Here is a 26,400-nt window from a genome sequence, read left to right as displayed (position 1 = left end):
CTTAAGTGCACACTGAATCACCACAGTAAACAGAGCTTAAAGTTGTCATTGAGAGTGCACATAGTTATTTAGGAATGGGGAAAACACTAAGGAGGATGAGAATCCAGTATTGTAAGCCTGGTTTATTTCAGCTAAAATTCTCTGATGAGTCACATGTATTGCATCAGAATGCAATGTTAAGCTGCACACGGTAGCTTTAATACTTCCACCCAGAGAAAACCTGCAAAGAAACAGTGAAGATGCAACTATTTATTGTGAACTTACCTTTCTCAGTTCTACCGTCACTTCATTACGATGTCTTCGCATCGTCTGAAAAAAAGAATGAAAGAAATGGATTAGTTATGTACAGCACAAAAGTATAAATAGTGACAAAAATGAAAAGATCTCTAAGGGTAACTTCTAAAATGTAACATTTTATGAATAAAAGGCAGGCTTGCATTGCCAGAGCATTGTAGGCAGATGCCAGGGCATTGCTATGAGGTTGATTTAAAGTGTCACAACACCCCCCTGTTTCAGAGGTGCTTTTTCACACCTCTGGTTTGAAAAACTTTCTGAAAAGGGACGTTGTTCACTGGGGGTAAGGGGTGGGGGTAGAATGTGGAGAGGAGGCGGAGACTGCATTAAAGGAGGAGTGACAATAAGTGAATACATTCTGCTAATTTGCACACCGACAATGTAAACACACACACGTTGGCAAGATGGACAGCAATGCCAAGAGCAGCAGCTACAACGGTTCTGAGAGCAGTGTGGAAGTGGAGGACTTCTCCCCACCAGAATCCCCACAATAAATAAAATTATGTATTTGCAACGAATGGTAGTTTCTCTGCTTCCTAAACTTGTACATAAACCTAAATACATTAATTTGCTGTCATATAATCACGATAAACTTAAAACAGACATATTGGGGTTTCATGAAGACACACATGATACAAAATATTTTACCTTTATTGATTTAATGACATTTGGATGATAAGTAAAATATAACATAACATTAGCATTTACAGTCCTGATGAAATGTGTAAACAGAACAAATTATGCGGTACTTTGCAAGTAGTAGACTGGTAGACTATCATTTGATAATAGCACTCAAAGAAACAAAGCAGAGGACACATTTGCTAAATGGCTAGTATAATAGACATGTAAATGGACATGTTAAAGGTCACATTGTTAAAAGTATCCAAATGGTGAAACATTCAGCAGTCTTCAATTTTAATAGCCATTACAAATGTTTATTTTAAATAGTGTTTATAATAGGGATGTAACGGTATCAAAACTTCACGGTACGGTAATACCTCGGTATGAATGGCACGGTACGATATTTATTGAATCATTTACAGGAAAAACAAAACTAATGAAGAGACTCGAAAAAAGTGCCAGAAGTGTTTATTAAACAGTTTACATGAACACTGAACATATCAATGGCATACAAATTTGCCATCTATCTGTAAACTTTGAAACAGAAACTTAAATTTTTCAATTTTAGTAACAAAAAATTATTAAAGCATGTAAAAAAACCAGTCAAATCAGTTTAGCTGAATGAGTTGTCTGAATCTAGTTGTCTGCTTGAAATAAGATTTTTTTTCTTACCCCATTGGCATATTATTTAGCTTGTTTTAAACAAAAACTCACTTAATTTTGACTTGTTTTTACTAAAAACAAGACAATAATTTTTACTTGTCTAGAAAATCCTTGTTGATTTAAGAATTTTTAGATATTTTGGCTGGAAACAAGACAAAATTCTAAGTAAGAAAAGCATTTTTTTGCAGTGCAGTAGGCTCTCATGCCTTTCTTTCGCATTAAATCTTTATTAAAAACAATCCTTTAAAGAACTTTTCTACCTGGACAAGTGCATCTATTATGTTGCCTAGTTTATTTAAAACTGCACCTTTCCTTATTTTAAACATAGCCAAAAAGTCACGTGTTGACTGTGAAATGTACATGCATTTATGGTACATTTCCGTGTCAATCCATGTTCATTTTTACAGCGAACAATGCACTGTAACATTAATTCAGCGCATACAGCGCAGCAAAAAATAGACTCGGTGCCGAAACGATCGCTGCACTGCTGCAAAGGCACCGCTTCTAGGACGTACTGCCGGACAGCAACCGCGTGCAGTGTGAACGCTCTAATCCGTTAACATGGGTGCTGAAAAGAATACGTAACGCATACGCACTTCAGACGGAGCAGGTTCGACCATTTCCATCTCTTTTCCTTGCTGCTACAGTCTGTAGCGACAACAGACCGCAAAGGATGATGGCCACGCCTGGGCTGATGGGAAATGTAGTTCCCGCTACCTCCCGTTCGCTCCATTCGCCTGAGCAAACTTTTCTCAGAAGACCTATTGTTTTATCGAGTCATGCGACCACGGTAGTATCGAAAAAATTTGTTATTGCGGTATGACGGTATTTACAATACCGTTACATCCCTAGTTTATAACTATATATAAATATATAAATATACGGTTGAGATGAATATAATAAAATAATCTACAAATAAATAAAAACAAACTTTACTTAAATAGCAAGGATTCCGCATTTTTGTGAACATCAGCTAGCTCTTCGTTCTGGCTTCTAGCGTGCTGTGTTGATACATGCTGCTTGACCGGTGAATCATCAAGTGTTTGGCATGACGCATCTTTTGTGAGCACTTCTGTCTGAGTCCCCACATCGCGACCCAACATACGTCCAGAAGACAACTGCAATTGTTTTACAAACATTTAGCAACAACACGGTACCACGTAGTGCAAAAAGACACAAAGTACTACACGCACATTTTTTTAAATACTTTAACGAAAAACTTTGATCATGCCCGATCATTAAACTTAAGGGATGTTGTTCAAGATAACATCATATAATATACATTCAAATAAGATGTGCAAATCAAACATGTACCATATTTGTGCAGATAGCAGAATCGAAAGAAACTGGGCTGGCATCTTTGTTCAAAAGAAGACGATCCGCGAATCCGGATTCCACAAGTCCCCAATTAAAAAAACCGGTACGAAAAGTTCCTTACAGACAAATTTGCTGTGTGTTTTCGTAGGACTGCGCAACCCAGCAGTGCGCGCAATAGCTCATGCAAAGCACGGTGCAGAGATTGGATTAGACGAGTCCTTTGTCATGTATAATGTTACACTGCTCATTAATATTGCTTAAACGGGGCCGTCAAGCCGATGACGTAAATAGGTACTGTACAAGGCACACAGCCAATGAGCGCTAAAAAAAAAACTGCATCTACGTCACGGGCTCAAACGTAACTTTTAAAACCGGATGCACGAAATGGTGACAAAAAGCGCAAAAATGACCAATTTCCACTTTGTAACATTTTAAGTGACATATATTACTGTTTTAAGCAATGTACAACATGTATATATCTGTAAACAACTCAAAAAATGTGTTTTAGGGTTTTGTGACCCTTTAAGCTTAATACTTTGGTTTAGTTGTTTGTTCAAATCCACAAGTGATTTGTTCACACACTGCTACTGTGACACCCTATAATATCGAATGGGCTGTAACCAAAACGCAACATTAATGGCAACTAAAGTCTGGCCACTCCAACAGAACAAAGAGGCAACCAAGCGTGGTAACCATAGTGACGGCAGAACCCAGCTGTCACTCACTCCTCCATTTAGACAATCGCATTTTGTGGCCGTTAGAACTGTTGCACAAAACCCAATAGAACACACATCTGGTACCAGACATGTCGAGCAACAAAACACAATCAAGCTGTAGTTTGTTCTCCCAAATTGCGATATACATCCAAGTGTAAAGAACTATTGAATAAGAAAAAAAGTACAGAAGGGACTTGGTTTTAAGTGATATAGAAAATGATCAGAAGAAAAGAAATGATCACTCTATAATTTTAATGGTAGGTGTTTTTGAACAGTGAGAGACAGAATAACATTTATAAAAAAGTTAAAAATTGATTTGCATTTAATGAGTGAAATAAGTATTTGATGCCCTATCAAATCAGTAAGATTTCTGGCTTCCAGGTGTCTTTTATACAGGTAACCAGCTGAGATTAGGAGCACTCTCTTAAGGGGAGTGCTCCTAATCTCAGCTTGTTACCTGTATAAAAGACGCCTGTCTACAGAAGCAATCAAATCAATTAGATTCCAAACTCTCCACCATGGCCAAGACCAAAGAGCTGTCCAAGGATGTCAGGAACAAGATTGTAGACCTACACAAGGCTGGAATGGGCTACAAGACCATCGCCAAGCAGCTTGGTGAGAAGGTGACAACAGTTGGTGCGATTATACGCAAATGGGAAACAGGCCCATCTGAAGTTTGCCAATGAACATCTGAATGATTCAGAGGAGAACTGGCTGAAAGCGTTGTGGTCAGATGAGACCAAAATCGAGCTCTTTGGCATCAACTTTGGAATGCTGCCTATGGCCCCAAGAACACAATCTCCACTGTCAAACACGGAGGTGGAAACATTGCTTTGGGGGTGTTTTTCTGCTAAGGGGACAGGACAACTTCACCGCATCAAAGGGACGATGGACGGGGCCATGTACCATCAGGGCCAGGGCTTTGAAGCCAGCCAGGGCATTGAAAATGGGTCGTGAATGGCCATTTCAGTATGACAATTACCCAACATACAAGGCCAAGTCAACAAAGGAGTGGCTGAAGAAGCAGCACATTAAGGTCCTGAAGTGGCCTAGCCAGTCTCCAGACCTTAATCCATATAAAATCTGTGGAGGGAGCTGAAGGTTCAAGTTGCTAAATGTCAACCCCCCTGGAGAGGATCTGCAAAGAGGAGTGGGACAAAATCCCTCCTGAGACATGTGTAAACCTGGTGGCCAACTACAAGAAACATCTGACCTCTGTAATTGCCAACAAGGGTTTTGCTAAGTCATGTTTTGTGAAGGGGTCAAATACTTATTTCACTCATTAAAATGCAAATCAATTTATAACTTTTTTTAAATTAGTTTTTCTGGATGTTTTTGTTGCTATTCTGTCTCTCACTGTTCAAATAAACCTATTATTAAAATTATAGACTGATCATTTCTTTGTCAGTGGGCAAACGTACAAAATCAGCAGGGAATTTTTTTTTCCCTCAGTGTAAACAAGAATTGACTAGTGACTACAGTGGCCGTGATCAGCTCTGCAAACTTGTGCAGTGTAAATAAGGGGTTATCCAAGCTTTAACGGCAAGGAAATCCCCTTATTCAAGCACTGTATAGTCAATACTTGTGTGAGAGGCCACATATGAGTTGTTTTTTTGAGGTTATAGTACATTAAAGAATGATTATGTGACATATTCCTTTTTTGAATTGCCTGAAAAACCACCTCATGTAAGTGTAAGAAATTGTGCGATTTATGGGAGTTTTTGTAAAATTGACATGTTTCCATTAGGCGCTTATTTTCAATTTGCAATTTAAAGGGTAATGAAAACACGGCTGCTTACTTTTGTAATCCTGTATTTATTAGCTTCATGTTTCATCTGTAGAAATGTTTTCTGGGTTTCTTATGTACAGAACTGAAAAAGTGTAATGCATGTTCGTCAACAGAGACAGGGCGGGGTTATGAACAAAATATGATTGACATATGAGCAGCGAATGAGCTTCCTCTGAGTAATAACAGCGGTCACAGAAGAAAAGCATAGGCAGACAGTGCTGGAAGCAGCTAATGCTCACCACATCACGTAAATCAGTGGAAACAGAATAGAAATTATAATTCTGTCTGAGCTATACGTTTTAAAACAAAATTGCACTAGTGTAAATATAGCCTAAACTATTTGAACTTTATTAAACTATTTGCATTGATTTACTGTGTTGGTTACATTTTGTTCCTTTGTGCAGTGGCTCAAGAGATGAGTATTTGAGTCTTTAAAAACGTCAACAAGCTGAACAAAATGGTGTTTTGAGGTAATGTGTAATGTAATCTTGTTAAAATGGATTTTATTTGGCATTGCAAAATCCACGCATTTTAAAAGAAACAAATAGTAGTGACTAAATGATTGCAGAGGTCGTGTACACCTCACAAAGCAGTCTGCCGTTTTCACTGGAAGGTACAGTTATGACAATACGATTAAACACTGCAAAGTCAAATTTGTTAAACAAATGAAATATGCCTAACTAGTCTCCTACTACGCTACAATCCCTCACGCTCCCTAAGGTCTCAAAACTCTGGACTTTTAGTAGTACCTAGGATAGCAAAGTCCACTAAAGGAGGGAGAGCCTTTTCTCATTTGGGTCCCAAACTCTGGAATAGCCTTCCTGATAACGTTCGGGGTTCAGACACACTCTCTATGTTTAAATCTAGATTAAAGACTCATCTCTTTAGCCAAGCATTCACATAATGTATCTCATAACGTTGTACTTCAGTTACATCTGATCAAATGCACATTAATATTCTTCGGCTTGGGCTAAACACATCATTTTTGTTTGGTTGGAAGTTGGAACAGCAGCTACGCTAATTATTTCTCTATTTGTTTCTCTGTTTCTGCCACGGGATTTCCATCCCGTGGTAACTAGGATTTACACAAGTTTCAGTCTGGATTCAGAAGAAGAGATGATGCCGACCCCTCAGAGGACCGCAGATGATGCCAGCCTTGAAACAGCACTACATAATTTTCTTACAAGTTTGATCACAGCACATAATCATTGCAATTAGTGTTCATCATCTGTTCGATTACACAGTTACTGATTTTAACATTTATATCATATGTACATCGACTTGACATACAGTATTCACCACTAAATACTAAAATTACTAAATATATTGTAGTAGCCTAAACTTTTGTACAGCGCTTTGCAACGATTCGTATTGTGAAAAGCGCTATACAAATAAACTTGAATTGAATTGAATATGCAGTGAGACATAGAAGGAAAAAGAAAAACATCAGCAGTCAACGATGTAAAGACTGCACTTTCTGTGTGGTGGGGATGGTGGGACAGATCAGATTTGATCTTGTGACTGGGCATCCTAGTTCATGTTACAGCAAACCCACACTGTGCCTTATGCAATCCAAAAGCCATGGAGGGGGGAAGCAAGAGGATGCTGAAGTACAGCAAAACAGACTAACAAGAAAGGGAAACAGAAAAGGTCAAAACACCAACGTTTGTTTCTGAACGACTTATTAAATATCTCAGTAGTTCTCAAAGTGAGAATTCAATTTATGCATTTGGCACATACTTTCATTCAAAGTGACTAAGAGTGCATTACAACTGATGCCAGATTTAAACTTCAAAATCCCCACAGTTCAAAGTTGCACTTGCTCAGCCCAATTCAGGAAACCAAATAAAAGCAAGAAATTGTCAGCACAAAGCAGATTCCTGGAGTCTAAATATGAATGGTATTTTAGCAGCGTATGCGATATGTATGAGTCACAGCAGAGTGACAGGAGGGCAGAGCCGAGAGGAAGCACTCCAGGAGTCAGCGGACCGATGCATCGCCGGTGACATGACAGCTTGGCACTCTAGAGACCAGCATAAAGACACAGTATGTGTGCATGTGCTTGTCTGGTTGCCAGCGTGGTCTGAGGACATGCTGCCTCACTGCTGTTAGGTCCACGACATACTAATAAATAGGCTGACCACATAATAGCCACAAACATCAGGCTTGACTCAATTTTAGACCATGCAGCTTGCAACACCAAGGCTGGGTGTTATAAGGGAAAACATACTGAATGCAATGCCGAGTCACTTTAAAATAAATGTGCAAATATTATACAAATGACTCCTTACATAATTTAGCTAAAGCACCTGAAAAATGCAAAACCGCAGGATGTACAGAAGGACTTAAAGTAGGTTGGCAATATCAAATTCAACTGGTTTTTAATTGATTTAATGTTCTTTAATCGATTTAAAAGAAGTAGAGGACCATTTTACAAAATATGTTCCATATTCATAAATTAAGCTTTACATATTAATCATGTCTTAATATATGTTTGAACTAGGGGTTAACTGATATGTGTTATTTAGGGCCGATAACGATGATTATATATTAAGTAGACCGATAACCGATATTTTGAACCAATCTATATGTCTGATGTAAAAAAAAAGATCATTAATGTCAAATTTAAGAAAAACAAGGGCTCTGACAAAAACTCTTTAAATGCTTTTAAATTATTTTAATCTGCAAATCTATACCGCTATACCGATAACTATAAAAATGATTAATTATTCAAATGTTTGCATACAATTGTTAAATATTATATATTAATTTAATAGCAATTTAATTTAATAGTTTGTAAATTGTCAACTTTAATATCACAGTAACATACCAACTGACAGTGTTCCCTGTATAGTTTACATTTTGTGTTGAGAATTTTTTTCTTTTTGAAATTTATACTCATATGCAACTATTACAGAAGGTTTAAACGCTCGCTGATACTCCAGAAGAAAAAACAATGCATTAAGAGCCAGGGGTGTAAACTTTTGAACAGAATGAAGGCGTGTACATTTTTTCTTATATTGCCTAAACATCTTTTTTTTTTTTTTATTTAGTACTGCCCTTCAAAAGCTACATAAGATACTTACGTTTCCCAGAAGACAAAACAAGTCAAATTTACCCTGATCTTCAATTTCAAAAAGTTTTCACAAGTTTGAAACTTCTATAACAGTTGCATATGAGTCCCTCAGTTGTCCTCAGTGTGAAAAGATGGATCTCAAAAATCATACAGTCATTGTTGGAAAGGGTTCAAATACACAAAAATGTTGAAAAACCAAATAACCTGAAACCTGGACCTGAAAGATTTTTCTGATAAAACAGTGAGCAGTTTAACTGTTTAGGACAAACAAGGGACTCGTGAACTACCACTAAACAAAAAAAACAGCTGTGGATAATTCAGGTAACAACACAGTATTAAGAATCAAGTGTATGTACACTTTTGCATGGGGTCATTTTATAAATTCAACTATTATTTTCTCTTTTGGATTATATGTAAACATCTTAAGTGAAATATCTTATTCAGGTCAGTACTAAATAAAGTATTTTTGTTAAAATTGTTAACATTTTGCAGATTCTGTAAACTTTTGACCTAAACTGTATATCCAAATGAATCAACAATGAATCAAGAGCTCATGAATACGAACCACATTGTTAAATCCATGTCAACACTCAGCCCTATAATCCACTCGCAAATGTTTTTGGAATATTGTGCAAATTTGAACATGAACTCTTTGATCTTTGTATAAAGAGAGTATGTGACACGGCAGACTAATCAAACGCCTTTGTTTCTATTTCCACAGCCACTTAGCAAATGCAAAGCACAGACAGAAGCACTTGCTACTCTCTCGGTTAGCTACGATTACATCCTTGTTATGGGCTAAATCTAGCAGCTAATGAGTCAAAGTATCCCACAGATCCACAGTCCGTCGCTGGCCACATCAATAGGTCAGCTGTGCCACGGTGCACGAGCCCTTCGCTCTTTAAGGAACACAAGATGAGAAATCTGAATCTGGTTTGCAAATTCCGGGAATAGCTGCAGCCGGGCGACAGCTTCGCCGGCCTCATCCAAAGCCATGTGTGTCTGACGGCTGAGTCACACCAGCACCCTACAGTCACAGTCAATTCACACCATTAATCTTGAAGGAGGCCTCTGGGGTTACTCCATGAGCCCATGGCAGACGATGATAATGATGTCTAGTATCAACAGGGTACGAGAGTAAATGAGTTCATTATATATGTGATCGCAGCACCTTAACTTTTATACTACTCATCTGAAAGTGACTTTGAACACTCATTACGGCGGTCCTCTGGGTTAGACATGACGTTTGATGAGATGTGAGCTGCTGTTTCAACTTTACTGCCTGCATTTGGTTACAGATAAAGTCAATTTTATATGCATGCGCTGCTCACAATAAACATCTCTTCAAAGCAGCAACAGAAAATCGTGATGTTTGTAATGTTTTAATGCCTTAGTCATACCTAACAGATTAGAAAAGAAGTAGCACAGGTGTATTTGAAGCCAAAAATACATTGTATGGGTCAAATTGATCAATTTTACTTTCATGCCAAAAATCATTAGGACATTAATAAAAGATCATGGTCCATGAAGATATTTTGTAAATTTCCTACTGTAAATATAAAAAACGTAATTATTTATTAGTAATATGCATTGCTAAGAACTTCACTTGGACAACTTGAAAGGCGATTTTCTCAATATTCTGATTTGTTTGCACCCTCAGATCCCAGATTTTCAAATAGTTGTATCTCAGCCAAACATGGTCCTATCCTAGTAAGTCAATGGAAAGCTTATTTGCACTGTATGTGGATAAAGTTTGAAAAACTTAGAGGGTTTACACTTACATTACGATTTGGTCAGTTACCTGGATGCGTGGCCATATTGGAGATACTGAGATGTAAACAACAGCATTGACTGCACAGTTAATGTACTACTGAATACGTTGTTCTGCTAATTTATGCTGTCTAAGGCACAGGAAAAAATGTATGGAAGCTGCTTAATCATATAGAGAAAGACTTAGTAAGCAGGAAAGGACGCAATAATTGACAAACTAAAGTTAACAGGTGGTAAAGACAGGTACAAGCAGTATTAATGAAGATATCAGCTTAATATTTCACCTGCTTGAAATGATAAGAACAAACACAAATGTTGTCAAGATTCTGGAAATCCTGGTTCAGTTTGGCCAACGGCAAATGCCTTTTGTTCCTCAGACAATTGTTTGCACACTTCTGCTTGATTTGTTATAACTTTTGGCAGTCTGTAGTACTCCAAATCTTGAGACATGACAACAATTGACCACTTTCAGCAGCAATGATCAGCTAAATATACGAGTTTCGTTCAGTTCAGTGTCTTTGTTTACGTTCAGCCCAGCCAATATGGCCGACTGATGGTGCGTCTTGAAAACACTTGATCAAGCAGTGATATTGAGGATTATAAAACTTGTATGGTTTTGTTCACTTTATAAATTTGGTGTAGTCACAAGCTTATTTTGTGATGTGCACCACTGCCATGTTAAGTAATGAATATAAATGACCTAAGTTAAATTTACACATATAGCCCACCCCTAAGGGGTTAACTTAAAGTCATGTCATAAACTTTAAACATAACACAGTATAAAAATCATTTTATATCTTCAGTCATCTAGTGTTCAAGCCAACAGTGGCAAAAAAAAACTCCACTGCTGCATTATATAATCTATCATCTTACTGCAAAACCTGGCTTGCTAGGTTTTCTAGGTCGCCTTGTTCAAGCCTACACTGTAGTAGCATTCAGGAGAACGACTGTCTGGAGCTTTTCCTTCCCGTTTGAAGCAATAAAATTAGGTTTATTCAACTCTGGCGTACCTACAGGTGATGCTTAGATGCTAACTGCCACACCAAAGGGCAACTGATTGAAGAGGAAAAGATGTGAAGCAGCTGTCTTTTCACAGTGACATCTTTATTAAAACACCACAGTCAGGTCTAATCAATGAACAAGTCTATTAAAATCAACTACAGGAGACTTGCTAACCTGGCTTGACTAAACGAGCTATAAAGAGGTCAGATGTTGAGGTATGACTGGTCATTAGTTCAGTTCTGGAAAGAGCTAAAGCCGGTGTTAACACACCTGTCTCTGTCGCATATAACTGATTAGCAGGTTATATTACCGATTATGTGATTATGTTAAAGTGGGTTAACTTCTATACACCAATGTTAAAAGTATGGCTACGATAAAAATGCGAATAAACGGGCTGCTAGGCGATTAATCTGCCGCCTGCTAACCAGTTAGCCGTTAGCACACAAGCTAACACGATAAATCTGCATGTTTTGGCCCAACGTAATTTAAAATGAAAACTTAAACCGACCGATCTATTATATATACCCGTTTTAATCTTACACGACTAAACAGTGCGTTATAACAACTCAGTCCCGTGTATAAGCCGCGATGAAGTGGTGAATATTGAAGGCAAATGTGTGTTTAAAGAGGCCTCTATCTAGGCCGCGCCCGCTCCGCATGATGCTCTTGCTGGATCCACAAACACCGCTCCGATCCGACACCATAAAACCAGAACCAAAGACACTCAGAAGAAGGAAACTGAACTGAAATAAAACCCAGAGTCCAGAGTCTCTTGTGGACTTACCTCCACATCTCGCCCCTTGTTTTTAAAGCTCTTAATGCGATGGTTTTCCAAGCCGGCGTTTTCGGCCATGGCTCTGTGTGTATGTGTGTGTGACTGTAGTCCTGACCGACGTGCGGAGCTCCGCTCAAGGAGGAAGAGGAGGGCGGGGGGTGTAGCGGTGTCCGATTCTTGATTGAATCGTTCATTTGAGTCGGTTCGTTTCAGTGAACCGGTTCACGGGTCAATACCTCTCCAACTCATTGAACTTTCATTTTCTTACATTTTTGTGACCCTGAGCCACAAACCAAGTCATAAGAGTCAATTTTTTGAAACTGAGATTATATATCATCTTAAAGCTGAAATAGGCTTTCCATTGATGTAAAGTTTAAAGGAACACTGTACTTTTTTGGAAATAGGCTCATTCTCCAACTCCCCCCGAGTTAATAAATTGAGTTTTACTGTTTTAAAATTCATTCAGCCGTTCTCCTGTTCTGGCGATATAATTTTTAGCATAGCTTAGCATAGATAATTGAATCCTATTAGACCAATAGCATCGCGTTCAAAAATGACCAACGAGTTTCGGTATTTGTCCTATTACTGCGCCTGCTGCGTCCATATTACAGCAGGAAACGTCCTTGACTATTACGCCGGAATGGGAGTGTAGTTCCTAATCTTATCGGCCTAGAAAATCACATCTTTACATTTTCCGCCGGTCTTAGTAGACGATATAACTACAGAAGAGTCAAGTTTTAAATAGGACAAATACCGAAACTCGTTGGTTAGTTTTAAACGCGATGCTATTGGTCTAATAGGATTCAATGATCTATGCTAAGCTATTCTAAAAGTGATATCGCCAGAACAGGAGAACGGCTGAATGGATTTCAAAATGGTAAAACTCAACTTATTAACTCGGGGGGAGTTGGAGAATGAGCCTTTTCCAACAAAAGTGGAGTGTTCCTTTAAGGACAGGACAATATTTGGCCGAAGTGCAACAATTTGAAAATCTGGAATCTGAGAGTACAAAAAAATTGAGAAAATCGCCTTTAAAGTTGTCTAAATTAACAATGCATATTATTAATCAAAAATTAAGTTTTGATATATCTATAGGAAAAGTTTCTTCATGGAACATCTTTACTTATATCCTAATGTTTTTAGTCATAAAAGATTGATCATTTTGACCCATACAATGTATTTTTGGCTATTGCTACTTACAACTGGTTTTGTGGTCCAGGGTCACATGTAGTACTGGAAGAGGAAATGTTTATGATTCTATGGGAGATTTATCAACATGCACACAAACGTGTGTGTGTTTTTTTGTAATGCTATTAGTATTATTTTTATTAAAACACAACTATCAGCTGAGCGAATTTTAGTTTTATTATTGTATAGGCAGATCATACTTCTAAAGCACTTCATGCACTTTTTGAGCTGAATCATACATGCATCAAATTGAACAGAATACTTGAAATTGCTTAATACTTCTGAAAAGAAAACTGTGATAACATATGCATTTACACTACCAGTCAAAAGTTTTAGAACAGTAAGATTTTTGATGTCTACAAGTACAGCAAAAACAGTAAAATTTTGAAATATGTTTACTTTTTAAAATAACTCTTTTCTATTTGAATATATTTTAAAATGTAATTTATTCCTGTGATTTCAAAGCAGGTTTTTAGCATTACTCCAGTCACATGATCTTTCAGAAATCACTCTAATATTCTGATTTGCTGCTCAAAAACATTATTATGTTGAAAACAGTATTTTCTTCAGGTTTCTGTGATAAATAGAACGTTCAGAAGAACAGCACTTATCTGCATAGAAATCTTTTGTAACATTATATGTCTTTATCATCACTTTGGATCAACTTAAACCATCCTTTAACCCTAATTTGTAGATTTAAAAAAATGCTAGATAGTTTTTAGAACTGGTTCATTGTGGTAAAGATCCGATTCGCGGAAATGAATCGGTTTTCCCATCACTATGGGGGGAGTAGATGATGGTGTATGTACGTAAAACCGGGGTGGTGCGGAGCAGACGGGATACAGACTCCTGTATGGTAACTGTATTATCTATTTGACAATAAACATGTTTTATGGATGCATACTACAGTTTACACCACTTTATTATGGGGTTCTAGGTAAAGGATCATGATAAAAAGAGCAGTGATTCTGCAGTGAAACATTATTGGAGTTAAGGCGAGCTTTTTCATTGGACCTGTTCTGTAGATTTGCGTCATTGTGCGTAGAGCTAGAGATTGCGCAAGTTTGCTCAGCTGACAGGATGCGTACGCCAGAAACGTACGTAAAGATACGTCACCGCGTAGTACACTGCGCTCTGGACAGTGTCTTTATGAACATATGACAAAAGCAAAATCTTTATTACTAAACAAGACACAGCTCAGACCTGCCCGTTTAGAATATACAAAAAGAACAAATTTCAATGTTAATTAATTTATTAAGTTTTGTGATCAATTGCAACAACTCATAATTAGAGAACACACACAATCAGATAATTTGACCCAGGTAAAAATAATAAATTTTTAAGGTAAATAACATTTACACTTTTTATCCTCTAGCACGTCTCACGTTTCCTTAATATATTAGTCACACTAAATGCTGAGCACAAACTGCAATAATGATATAAGACAATGTATTTCAACAGCAACATAACATGGAAAATACAACCAAATATAAATGCCATAAAATTTAAATATGTATGTACTTTTGTAGAGCTTGTATAAATCTAAATCATTATGATGCATATGGTCTGTGCAGCTGCAGGTTACACATCAGACAGATGACAATGAAATCAGAGAACAACAATAAAAGAGCTTTGACAGTATTTTGAGTCAGTATCAGCATTTCAGGTCAGCATCACCGTTTTGAAATGCATAAAGTCATGATTGTCAGCTGTAATATGTGACTCTATTTTACCCGTTTTTGTATTCAAACCAGCCTTTAAACAAAAATCCAGATGTTCACAAAAGTGCACTGTTAATACTGTACATCAGTAAATGTACAATGTTTGATAAAGTGTAAATTAAAGATGTATGTTCCGAGTGCACAGATTATATAACAGAGTTCATCTGAAAAACATAGGATGACATTATTATTTTTTTTTAACTAGTAGTAATGGCCAGATATGTGTCAGTTTTACATGAGTCAAAATCACAGATGACATTACTTCATCTCCTTTCAGTAGGCTGAGCCACACAGTTATCAGTCAAAACCATAGCACTTCAAATACCAGCTGTGAAGTACATATCTTTAGTGTATATACAACAGCTTGTCATGAACTTTAGAAGATCTGTTGCTCAAAAAGTATCTTCTGGTAGCCTTGAGGAGGAGAATGGTAGAAGTCGCTGAACTGGCAATCCAGTATTGCACTATCGTCAACTGTGAGGGACAAGACGAAGGCATACAAGTTCAGATGTTATTTAACAATAAATTCTACTTAAAAATACTCATTTTTTTAGGTAATTCTTTGGCAACTCAATGTGCGAAATAATTTAAGAAAATAATGACAAAACAAACTCAACCCTTCTATAGTGTTTGAGCCTTTCTACAGAATTGGTGCAAAGTTGGAAAATGTGTCTGATTCCAAAAAATGTATGCAAATTATATAATATCCAAGGTACACATTTCTAGTAATTGTGCAGTTAATTCTTATATTGTATTTTCAGAAATAGTTTTGGAATATTTGTCCTCTCCCCAAATTTGTCACTACCAAAATCAAGTAATAACAATTTAATTAGAAGGGGTATATTGACCTATTAAGATTTTGCTTACATCTACACTGTAAATATATATTTTTTGGTATTTTATAATTTTATTTGAAAAAATAAATAAATCATTCAGTCCAATTTAATTTGTAAAAGGCACAAAGTTGATCATATTTCAAAGTTAAGGATTCATTAGTTTAAATATATATTGAACCAAACACTATCATAACTGCTTAGCTGATAATATACACTTTATTTTCAACAAAACATCCCACGTTTCGAGTGACTGCACATTTTTGGTAGTGACAGTAATGTTTTGGTAGCGACCACATTACATTACAGAATTTTAACCCACATGCTAAAACACCACTAAAACATACTAAAATACTAAAAAAATTGTGTAACTGTACTAAAATGTGGTTTATTTTCCCGAAATAAAAGATCATGTGTTCCTGTTTAGGTAGTGACAATTTTATGAGGTAACACCAAAAAAAAAAAAAACCTGTCACTACCGAAACACCACCAAATGTCACAATTTTAGATACTTTTGAACCTAGCTCAAAGATGCTTATCAGCACATGGTTAGCTAGAACACTTCTGAACAACTTATGTATAAAGAAAATAAATAAGAAATTGCTTAGTTGCAGAAAATGGTATTTTTCATAGCTACTCACCATGTAGCTATGAGAGAGAGAGTGACACATACATATTTCCTGATCATAAATGTAGGGGTGTAGTTAAAATTAGTCTCAGCCAATGGACTAAAACACACACTGTTTCGAGACATTTTTTAAACAAAGTTTGCACCAATTCTGTAGAATGGCCCATATACAATGTAATTAAAAAAATATTAATTAATTAAAAAAAAAACAGACTGTACTAATTCAGGCAATGGTGCAAGATTTAATGTTTAAAAACTCTATTTTATAAATATTGTGCACCACTGGAATCAAAGAACAATAAACACTTTATGATCATTATCTTTATGCAGTTACTCACTAACTACAGAGTAATAGTGAATGCAAATCAAGGCAATTCTGTAATTGTGTTATTAAGTAACTGAGCAATTCTTGTCTTAACTGCACTGGCAACCAAAGATGATGTTAGTGGTTGACCATAGTCATTAAAACATTTTTAAAATACTCCAAAATACTTACCATAAACTACAGGATAAACAGTTCCTCTAATGCCTGATGCCGGACAGTTCATATTCTTCCCATTTAGGTACAAATTCAGCTCCACATGGTCATATGTAACACCCTACATGCACAAAAACATGAGATGCCATTAAGAAGTCATTACACTGAAAATGAACCACTGCTTTAAAAAAAATACAGCTTCTTTCAGCATGTGTCGTGGTACTCTATAATGGCAGAGGACTGTCCCAGGAGAGAAGTAACCGCTGAAAAAAGTCATCTCATAGCTTCATAAAATTATGTTTGAACAAACTATTTTAGCTACGTCCTTACTACTTTCAGTGCCTTGAATGTGTCAGTTGTGTTGCTGTCTATGCAGAGTCAAAAAAGCCCTTGGATTTAATTAAAAACATCTTAATTTGTGTTCCGAAGATGAACGAAGGTCTTACAGGTTTGGAACGACCTGAGGGTGAGTAATCAATGACAACATTTTAATTTTGGGTGAACTATCTCTGTAAGAACCCTTGTTTTTATAGGCAGCAATCCCCAAATATAATCTCAGTCCAAAACAAAATGCTTCTCGCTTTACCAAGCACACAGAAATAGATTTATTTACCAACAAATCCCATATTAATTCAATGCCGCTAAGTCTCACCACAATGTCTCCTTCCTGCGGTAAGCTGTTAGCTGGTAATCGGTTCTTTTCTTCATTGTTGTGGTACACGGTGCCATCTTGCCGGAGCACAAGACTGTGTGGGTCTCTACCCATAGGGATCTGGTTCAGATTTGCTTTCTTCGTTGCTACTCCTACTCCCCAGACACCTACAAAAGGACAAAGTCAGTGTTGCCAGACGTACGATAATTATCGTATTTGTACCATAATTTTGACCTCTGTACGATGTACGATCAATAATACCACAATGTACGATAATTTCAGAATTTTGTGACACCATGGTCATTGTAATTATAGAGCTTCTATTCTCAAAGATCTAGCTGTGTGGATCCTACGTCTACCTTCATGATTGTGAGGAGACGTGAAAGTGGCGTTACGCATGTCTTTCATCCAATCTTACGTCTTCTCAACCAATCATCATGGAGAATGGCTCTCTCTCATGAGCACAAGTTAACGTTCCTGTCGCACTTAGGTCAGTTGTTTCAAAACTGAGGTTGTTAGTTTGACAATAGAAAATGGGTGCTGAAAAGGAGAAATAGCTGTAACATCAAGATTAATAGCTGTATTTTGAACGTTTGACTCGGGTAAGATAATTAGTTTATCATTGCAGTAAGGTATAGTAAATAAGTGCTGAAAAGGAGAAATAGCTGTAACATCTAGATAAATATCTTTATTTTGAATGTTTGACTCAAATACGATAATTTTCTCCCAAATACGATAATTTTGAGCTTCTGGTACGATACTTGGACATTTCCAATCTGGCAACACTGGACAAAGTTCACAGCAGTCACACCTAATGACTAAAACTGTTGACTAATTGGTCTGACTTACTTGTAAACGCTTGTACAAATCATGTGTTACCTGTGGACTGAATCTTGAACTCGAAGTAGCTCTTGTTTTGATGTAGAGGGGCATTTGCAAAACAGCCACCAGTTCCACATATGCGTCTTCCACTCTTTACAATGACAACATCAGTACCTGAAATATCAAGGCAGAAAATATATATTTTCACATACTTAATTAATTTAGCCTAATTAAATTGAGCTCTTCTTCATCTTTATCCAAACATGCTGTACATTCTGTGTCATTTTACTACTGTTTATTAATTCCGTTGAATTATATACATGTGATTACAGATGTCAAACTCAAAAGAACTGTAACTGCACAGTTATGTCAAGTCTGATTATAGCACTTCACTGTATAGTAACTGAATGAGAACAACCTTTTTTATCATACTGTAAGACTCGAACTTTTTCCGTAATGTGGTTGAAATGTCAGATCGCAACACTTACCCATGTGATGAGTGTCCAGCTGAACCGTGGGCATTTCCTTCAGTGTTACGTGGCCCCTGTTATTGTCTCCACAACAGCCAAAACAACATGAAACCAAATCCGCCATAATTGTATTTCACTCACAATAATACCTTTACAATTAAATAACGTGGTTGCGTTCTATTTAGCTGTTATAAGATGTTATTGTGCTACAAATCACCGGAGGTCATTTTTATTCTCCCTACATGCTAAGCTAAGCGGATATGACGTGAAGGGTTTTCGCTCACTTTTTAAAAAATGTTATTTTCAGGAAAGCTCAACGGCGACCTCTAGTGAACAACCAATGGACTGCTATTGAAATGAAAATCCTGCCGTCGTTTACTCACCCTCATGTTGTGACAAACCCGTATGATTTTCTTTCTTCCGTGTAACACAAATCGAGGCGTTCTGCAGAATGCAAGGGGCCAACAAGGATCGCTCCCCATTCACTTTCATTGCACCTTTTGCACACTAAAGCGAATGGTAACAAGACAACGACTGACTTACTGTTGTGTTTCGTGGAAGAAGGTCATACGAGTTTCGAATAAGAGTGAGTAAATGATGACAGCAATAACACTTTAGACGAATTATCCCTTACTGAAAAAACTTAAAGGGATAGTTTACTCAAAAATGAAAATTACCCCATGATTAACTCACCCTCAAGTCATCCTAGGTATATATGACTTTCTTCTTTCAGATTAATACAATCAGAGTTAAATAAAGAAAATGTCCTGGCACTTCCAAGCTTTATAATGGCAGTGGATGGGTGTTGAGATTTTGAAGCCCAATAAAGTGCATCCATCCATCATAAAAAGTAGCCCACTCCACACGACTCCAAAAAGTTAATAAAGGCCTTCTGGCATTAAACAATGCATTTTTATAAGAAAAATATCCATATTTACAACTTTACAAACCGTAATCGCTAGCTCACGCTAACTGTTGTATGCGTGTTCACGAGAGAGTGGCTTTCTAGTGGATGACGTAGGACATAAGCGAACCTAGAAGCGCTGAGGAGAGAGCAAAAGAAAACTCCAGTAACGAGTACAAAACAAGGATTAATAAAGAAAAATGTTGGAGATGTTCCATATAAGTCAGGAGCATGCTGATTTTTCTTTGCTGTAAACAAAACTTGGTTCTCATGAGACTTGCATATTCTCATCCGAGCTTGGAACACCACTTTCATGTACGCACATACGACAGTTAGCGTAAACTAAAGATTATGGTTTATAAAGTTGTAAATACAGATATTTTTCTTACACAAACACATTGTTTCGCTTAAGAAGGCCTTTATTAACCCACTGGAGCCATGTGGAGCACTTTTTATGGTGGATGGATGCACTTTATTGGACTTCAAAATCTCAACAGCCATTCACTGCCATTATAAAGCTTGAAGGAGCCAGGGCATTTTTTTAAATAGAACTCTGACTGTATTAGTCTGAAAGAAGAAAGTCATATACACCTAGGAATGCTTGAGGATGAGTAAATCATGAGTTTATTTTTGGATGAACTATTCCTTTAAATCCATAAGACTAGCAACCGATCATCACACCAAACGTAATGTCACTTAATCGCCAGGTAATCATTGGAAGACAACATGTTTACACCAATTTGTCAGCTATTACACCGTACAGGTAATAGGAAGAAAGTTTGGAACCGACTTTAACGTCATGGCATTATGTGTACAAGTTCATGCAGAATGTGCGAGACAGAGCGCAAATCTGACGGATCAGGATCGATGTGACCTTAAAAGCTTTTAACCTGCTCTGTGCCGCTCAGTTACAGCTGTGAAGTTTTGCATAGCAACAACCTCACCGCTCAAAGTAAGGGGGGATCTATATCTGACCAACTTCTGTCAAAAACGAAAATATATCTTTACTTGCGTGCATATATTTTCTCGCCCTCACATCAAAGACAAGTTAAAATAAACATTTCGAAAGACTTCTTTTTGCTACTTGTCATACGCAACTTCGAAATTAACTTTGGTTTGTTGTTTTTGAAGTTCGTCAGTGTTGAAATCTGCACAGCAACAAGCGCCATGATTGCGTTTTCCGAGTGCCCTGGTAACTGGCGCGCGCGGTTTCTAACCAATAAAAGAGCGCGTGATGTGTTTGCAGTTATGCAGGGGAACTGTTTTGTCCAACATCCCTACTTTTCATAGGATTATTGCATTATTGTAAAAAATGCTTGTTTTGACTGACATCACCTGCTTGTCCTTTGGGGGTGACTAGTAAGCAGATGTCGAGGTAAATGGACCAAAAGAAGGTAAAGTAGGTACAATGTTTCATCATGGTCTTCCTGTCGACCTTTTTTAGAAATATTTTCTGATTTAGCTTAAGGTACTTTAATAATTCACACATCTTGGAAAGGCGAGAGAGCGTTTTAAATCACTACCTTTTGTACAAGGTACTGACTTATCCTAACTTTCTCGCATTCGCCCTGTTGTGTTTTTGAGATGCAGGTGATGACAAATGAGGTGATGTACATAGCCAGGTCTGTTTGCTTTCGCATTCGCAATATGGCATAAACTAATTTGGAAACAGCGATGAGATGAACTTGAGCGCATTTATCTGGTTTAGCCTTTTGAATGATAACAAAACCGTTATTTTCAGAACTGCCCAATCAGATTTCAGCATAAACCTGCGCGTTGCTCAGCTGTGGCACTCCAAATGATGTTTCTGTGGAAATTACCGGGTAGGATCTCGCCTTACCTGCCAAGAATAGCTTATTCAGACAGAAAAAAAGTTATGCAGCCCTTTTGGGTGCACTATGAGTTTCCGCTTCAGAAAGTGCTCAGTGCGAATTCATAAGTACAGTATTTAAGCTCTAGTTCAGCCTAGGGAAAGAATAACCTCAGTGACATGAGAAAGGAGTGACGTAAGAGCAGAAGAAAGTGACGTGGTTTCTGCCCTATTTTCGCTTATTTTTATCGGTTCGCTAAATGTCTGTCATGCGTGTCATTCGACAATTCCATTGATTTAACACGTACCTGCTTTTTATTACGTAATGCGATGTACAATAGAGGTTGAGGTTAAATCAAAGGACTCGCAGTCCGTCAAATAGGGCCAGTCGTTTCGACTGTAGTTTATTATTATATTAACGAATCTGATTAAACTCAGATTCTATAAACGACGGCAAATCCAACAGTACAAGTACCACATCTTTTTTTTTTAAACCAGCTTTTCGATGTCCAAAAAGAAAAAAACAGAATGTGTTACATAATCGCAAGTGACCAATCAAAATGACGCAAAACATAACGATTTTATAGATTTACGTTTAATGTACTTTCTTCCTAAAACAGTAAGATTTACAGTGCATCCACACCAATAACTTTTTTCCTTGGACAGACTTTTCTTTCCTCTGTTTATTTTTTACGAACGAACTTTGTTGTTTGGCTACCACTGAATCTAAAACAATGCTTATTTATTATGCGCCTTCAATACATTTAATAACCATTTAGGACATTTAATGCAGCTGTTTTAGTCATTTATGCAAGCCTACGTGTAGTCCGAGTACATATTCATATTGAAGATCTAATATCGAGAATGAAAGTATCAAGCGGATATTGTGTGAATGCTCTTCAAACTTAGTTAATATACATTTTCACAAAGACGTATATACATTTGATTTAATCTAAGGCTGTGTTCAAACACATTTATTGTCATGTTCCCATTTTTGGGGAACAGGAACTGGCATCAGAAATGTGAGGTCGCGGAGCTGCGCTTCGTCGTCCAGGATAATCAGGGATTCCGTTAATAATTTTCTTTTAAGGGAATAAAATCAGCTTGTACGTAATGACCCAAAATCGGACTCGTCGCCTTTATGTTTATACTTGAGTTAATGCCATCTAAATTCAGGTTCAGGCACATTTAAGCAAGCGAATGTTGTTGTGGCTAGATATTGAAGTTCATACTTCTGAAACAAGTCAATTAAATCTGAGGTAAAATTTAAATTAGTCTGATTTATTTTAGCTTTACTCATTCGAATCTCGAGGTAACGAGGTCAACTTAGTGTTTCGGTTTGAAGCTATAGATTCGCATTTTCATTTTTTCAACGCATGTCCATTTTTCACTTGCTTATTTGACACTTTCGAACAATTGATCCAGATGAACGCAAACTTTTCTTAATCTTGGCCTGATGGTGGACACGATTTTGAAGGATGGTTTCCTCAGTATCGCCTGAGGAGAAAGCCAAGCGTTTCAACAGAGAGCGAGTGTAAATATACTTGATATTAACGACCCTTGCAGCAGGAAAGAAACGCGAGAATCAAAACAAACAGCGAAAAGGACCAAAAGGGGCCGATTCACGAAGGGATTCTGTCAGCACCCCTCGCCTAAAACCTAACTTAAAAAGAAACGGGGGCGATCTGAAAACTTCAAACCATTTAAAGTTTCCCAGAAGATGGCGATGCTGCGTAATGCAAAATGTGAAAATAAAGATGGAAGGTACATTACTGATGCCATGATGCTTAAGAACTTGGTTGGTGTGGTAGATATTTTTTTCTATGACAGAAACTGCAGAATTAGCGGCTCCGTACAATTAACATGCCTTTTATTTGTTCTTTATTTCATTTTTCCATGTACATCAATCGTATCAACAAACTCAAAGCACTTTTAGAAAAGCATCTGACTCATTTAAAACAAAGTTCTACAGCTTATTTGATGTTTTATTAAATTTCATGTCAGAATAGAAGGGTTCAAAGCACCAGCATGTTGTTAGTCGTTAATCTCCTGATGAGGGATCCCGAAGCACAGACGGTAAACGGCCCGCCTAACTCCAGCAGCACGGTCAATACTGGAGGATTCGCTAGTGCTTTGACTCCAATATTTACGTGCTGCTACAGCCAGGCAGCCAGTCAGTCAGACGGCCAAGTTCAGGAGACTCGCAGGCACACGTAGTCTGGCTGCTCTGCTGCTGTTGTTGTTGTTTCTCTCCTCTGGCTTTCCACCCGTTTGAATGTGAAGTGCGCGTCTGTCCTGTCGTTCTTGCCGCAGCACAGTACGGCCTGCACCCCCGTTATAACTCACAAACCATTCTGTGCTGCTACAGTACCGACAGGCCCCGCACAGAGCGCGCGCACACGCACTCACGCGAGGCGCGCGCCCACACAGCCGCACACACACGCTCCTCGTGTTTCGCAACCTGAAAACACAGGATCAATAAGGAGACAATGAGTAAGTGTCAATATGACTACATGCTGTAATGACTTCGAGGCCTAAAAAAACTTGCTAGAATCTAGAATCTAAAATCTAAAATAGAGATAAAATACCAAGCGGTTGTTTTGATTAAAACGTGATACTTCCTGAGGCTTTGTGGACGGTTTTATTCTCACGTCTGGTTTTGCTACGCAAATGCAGCAGGACATAGAACACTAACATAATCATGTATGAAAAAAGTGAAAGTGTATCAACATTTTAGGAGTCAAGATAGTCAAACCAAAATTTATTCAGACATTTGCTCACATTATCACAGTTTATTCACTATAGTGGTAATAAAATATGGCAAGAACTCGGAGTAAACGGTGTCAGAACAAATTCATCTTGATAATGTCAGATAACTCTGGTAGAAAGGTAATGGATTACAATATTTACACAACTATCAATACTTTGTTGACCAATTACCAAGCAATGCTTAATTTCAGTCTGTGGTGTAAAAAAGGCACATTAGCAATAAAAAAAAAAACACACTTGAGCAAAATCATAGTCAGGTCAAAGTGTCTGAATAATTTTGCTCCCCAGTTTTTATCAGTTTTACTGGTGGTCCACTGTATGAAGAATCTTTGTGTGTAATATGTCACAGTTTATTTTGCTATCCTCACTTACATAAATGAACTATAGAGTCCTGCATCCACTAGTAAAAAATATATGAAAAATTATATCTGGTGTCTGAATATTTTTTGGTTTGACTTCTTTTGTTTTAAATGTAAACCAGAAAAAATTGGCAGCTGCCAATGTCTAATTTCAAGGTCAAATACATTGTTTTTAATCTTTTAAAAATCTGTTACATCATGCCAAACTCAAGTGAGCATCTGTGTTTTTAAAGGTATAAAATGTTTATTACATTGCTGCTTGTTATATGACCTTAACTATTTTTTTTAACTTTCTTCTGTTGTTAACAGCACATTTCTACACCTCAGTGATGGTTGGATTTTTCTGCAGAAGTACACAGTGCTCAAAAACCATTTGCATATTCTTAACTCTCTGGTCAATTGTGGTAATTCAGTACCTATTCTGAGAAAAGCATCAGATTCACACCGTTCTTAGACATCCTGCCTTGCTGATGAAATCACCATTACCAAGTAAGTGTGCACTGTCTAGTTCACTGTATCTTTAGAGAGATTTGCCAAAAGCAGATCACTTCAGAAAACCAGCAACTGAGTTGTCTAACTGAATTACATAAATCTACTATTATTTTCATATTCAATATAAGATTTGCAAGTAGATTCATAGAGGTAATTCAAATCAGTCAAGACATGCATTTTTAGAGTACCATATGAGTAAGGGGAACAACAAGGTTTCATATGGTTGCATCTTTAAAATTATGTGAGAGTGTAAGAAATAATTTACATGACGTGTGCAAAGTGCAAAATAACCGTGCTAATAATAACAGAATGATTTCACGCATGACTAACTTTCAATATTTATCATGTTCCATTTCTGATGTCGGTTTCTTTTGTAAACCCCTGGTTTCTGTGCCATTCAGTAAACGCACATGTGCTTTTGTACCAGGTGATCCAATACTGACAATAAACTTTTGGTGTAACACAAGCAAGAGGACAGTGAAGCATCTGCCGTCTAAAAGGGTAAAATTACAGGTTATGAAAAGAGCCCCATGGACTTCTGGGAGGGGAAAAAAAGTGTTCCCTGACAAAAGCCTGTAGCCTTTCACATTATAATATTTACTCATGATGTTTGCTCCGTCTGTATGCCTTTCACTTTCTTGTTGTTTTCTCTTTGTTAGGCACTTCATAAGGATATAGAAAAAACGTTTTGTTTTTCCATATACTTTTGGAAATAATTCAACTAAACCATGCTTCAATATAGTTAAAATGGTTAAACCAGTGGTGTACTTACAGTTACTTGACTGTGTCACAGCTCAGTGTCATGCCGTGTGCTCGACATTCCTTTCCTGGAGAAAACAAAAATAAAAGGATATTTATGAAGCACAAATTCTGGCTCTTATGTTTCTTAACATATAATTACAGGTAAAAAAGAAAAATACAAAAGTATACCATGCGCATAGCATGCAGTGTGTTTTTTTTATTGGACAGGTGTAATTATCTTGTTGTGCTTGCATATAATGTAAAATATTTAAATGGTTGCTGCATTGTCTTGTTTGGAGATAAATCCTTGTGTGTGTGTGTGTGTGTGTGTGTGTGTGTGTGTGTGTGTGTGTGTGTGTGTGTGTGTGTGTGTGTGTGTGTGTGTGTGTGTGTGTGTGTGTGTAAAAGTGTGTAAGGAAACCCATCCCCAACAAATAACACCACAACAGCACCAAACCTACAAAGAGGTGTTTTCTTCAAATTACAAAATGTCTGATAATTAAAAAAATA

At 37.2% G+C, this 26,400-nt stretch overlaps 2 protein-coding genes and 1 long non-coding RNA gene across 3 annotated transcripts in view; 1 reads left to right on the top strand and 2 right to left on the bottom strand.

Annotated features, from left to right (window-relative positions):
- The window catches only part of kpna3 (karyopherin alpha 3 (importin alpha 4)), a 34,738-nt gene extending 22,596 nt beyond the window's left edge, over positions 1 to 12,142 (bottom strand). The window contains exons 1-2 of the mRNA XM_073841820.1: positions 12,033 to 12,142; positions 265 to 309 (exon numbers count right to left, since the gene is read on the bottom strand). Of these exons, the coding sequence (XP_073697921.1) occupies positions 265 to 309; positions 12,033 to 12,101 (114 nt within the window). The 5' untranslated portion in view covers positions 12,102 to 12,142. The remainder of the gene's footprint in view (positions 1 to 264; positions 310 to 12,032) is intronic.
- A 2,303-nt stretch (positions 12,143 to 14,445) lies between these two features.
- spryd7a (SPRY domain containing 7a) lies at positions 14,446 to 19,082 on the bottom strand. Its single transcript, XM_073842357.1, has 5 exons — positions 18,834 to 19,082; positions 18,403 to 18,519; positions 17,524 to 17,690; positions 16,890 to 16,992; positions 14,446 to 15,406 (listed from the first exon to the last, which is right to left on the bottom strand). The coding sequence occupies exons 1-5, from the start codon at positions 18,937 to 18,939 to the stop codon at positions 15,309 to 15,311; spliced, it is 591 nt and encodes a 196-aa protein (XP_073698458.1). The 5' UTR covers positions 18,940 to 19,082; the 3' UTR covers positions 14,446 to 15,308.
- A 184-nt stretch (positions 19,083 to 19,266) lies between these two features.
- On the top strand, positions 19,267 to 26,017 carry LOC141336647 (uncharacterized). The gene is made up of 2 exons (XR_012355722.1): positions 19,267 to 21,113; positions 24,967 to 26,017. It is a non-coding gene; the product is annotated as an uncharacterized lncRNA (long non-coding RNA).
- Positions 26,018 to 26,400: the final 383 nt, after the last annotated feature.

The sequence above is a fragment of the Garra rufa genome, chromosome 6 (genome assembly GCF_049309525.1).
Source record: "Garra rufa chromosome 6, GarRuf1.0, whole genome shotgun sequence".
NCBI classification, from domain to species: domain Eukaryota; kingdom Metazoa; phylum Chordata; class Actinopteri; order Cypriniformes; family Cyprinidae; genus Garra; species Garra rufa.
Note: the sequence above shows the minus strand (reverse complement) of the source record. Positions and strands in the feature narration are given on the sequence as shown.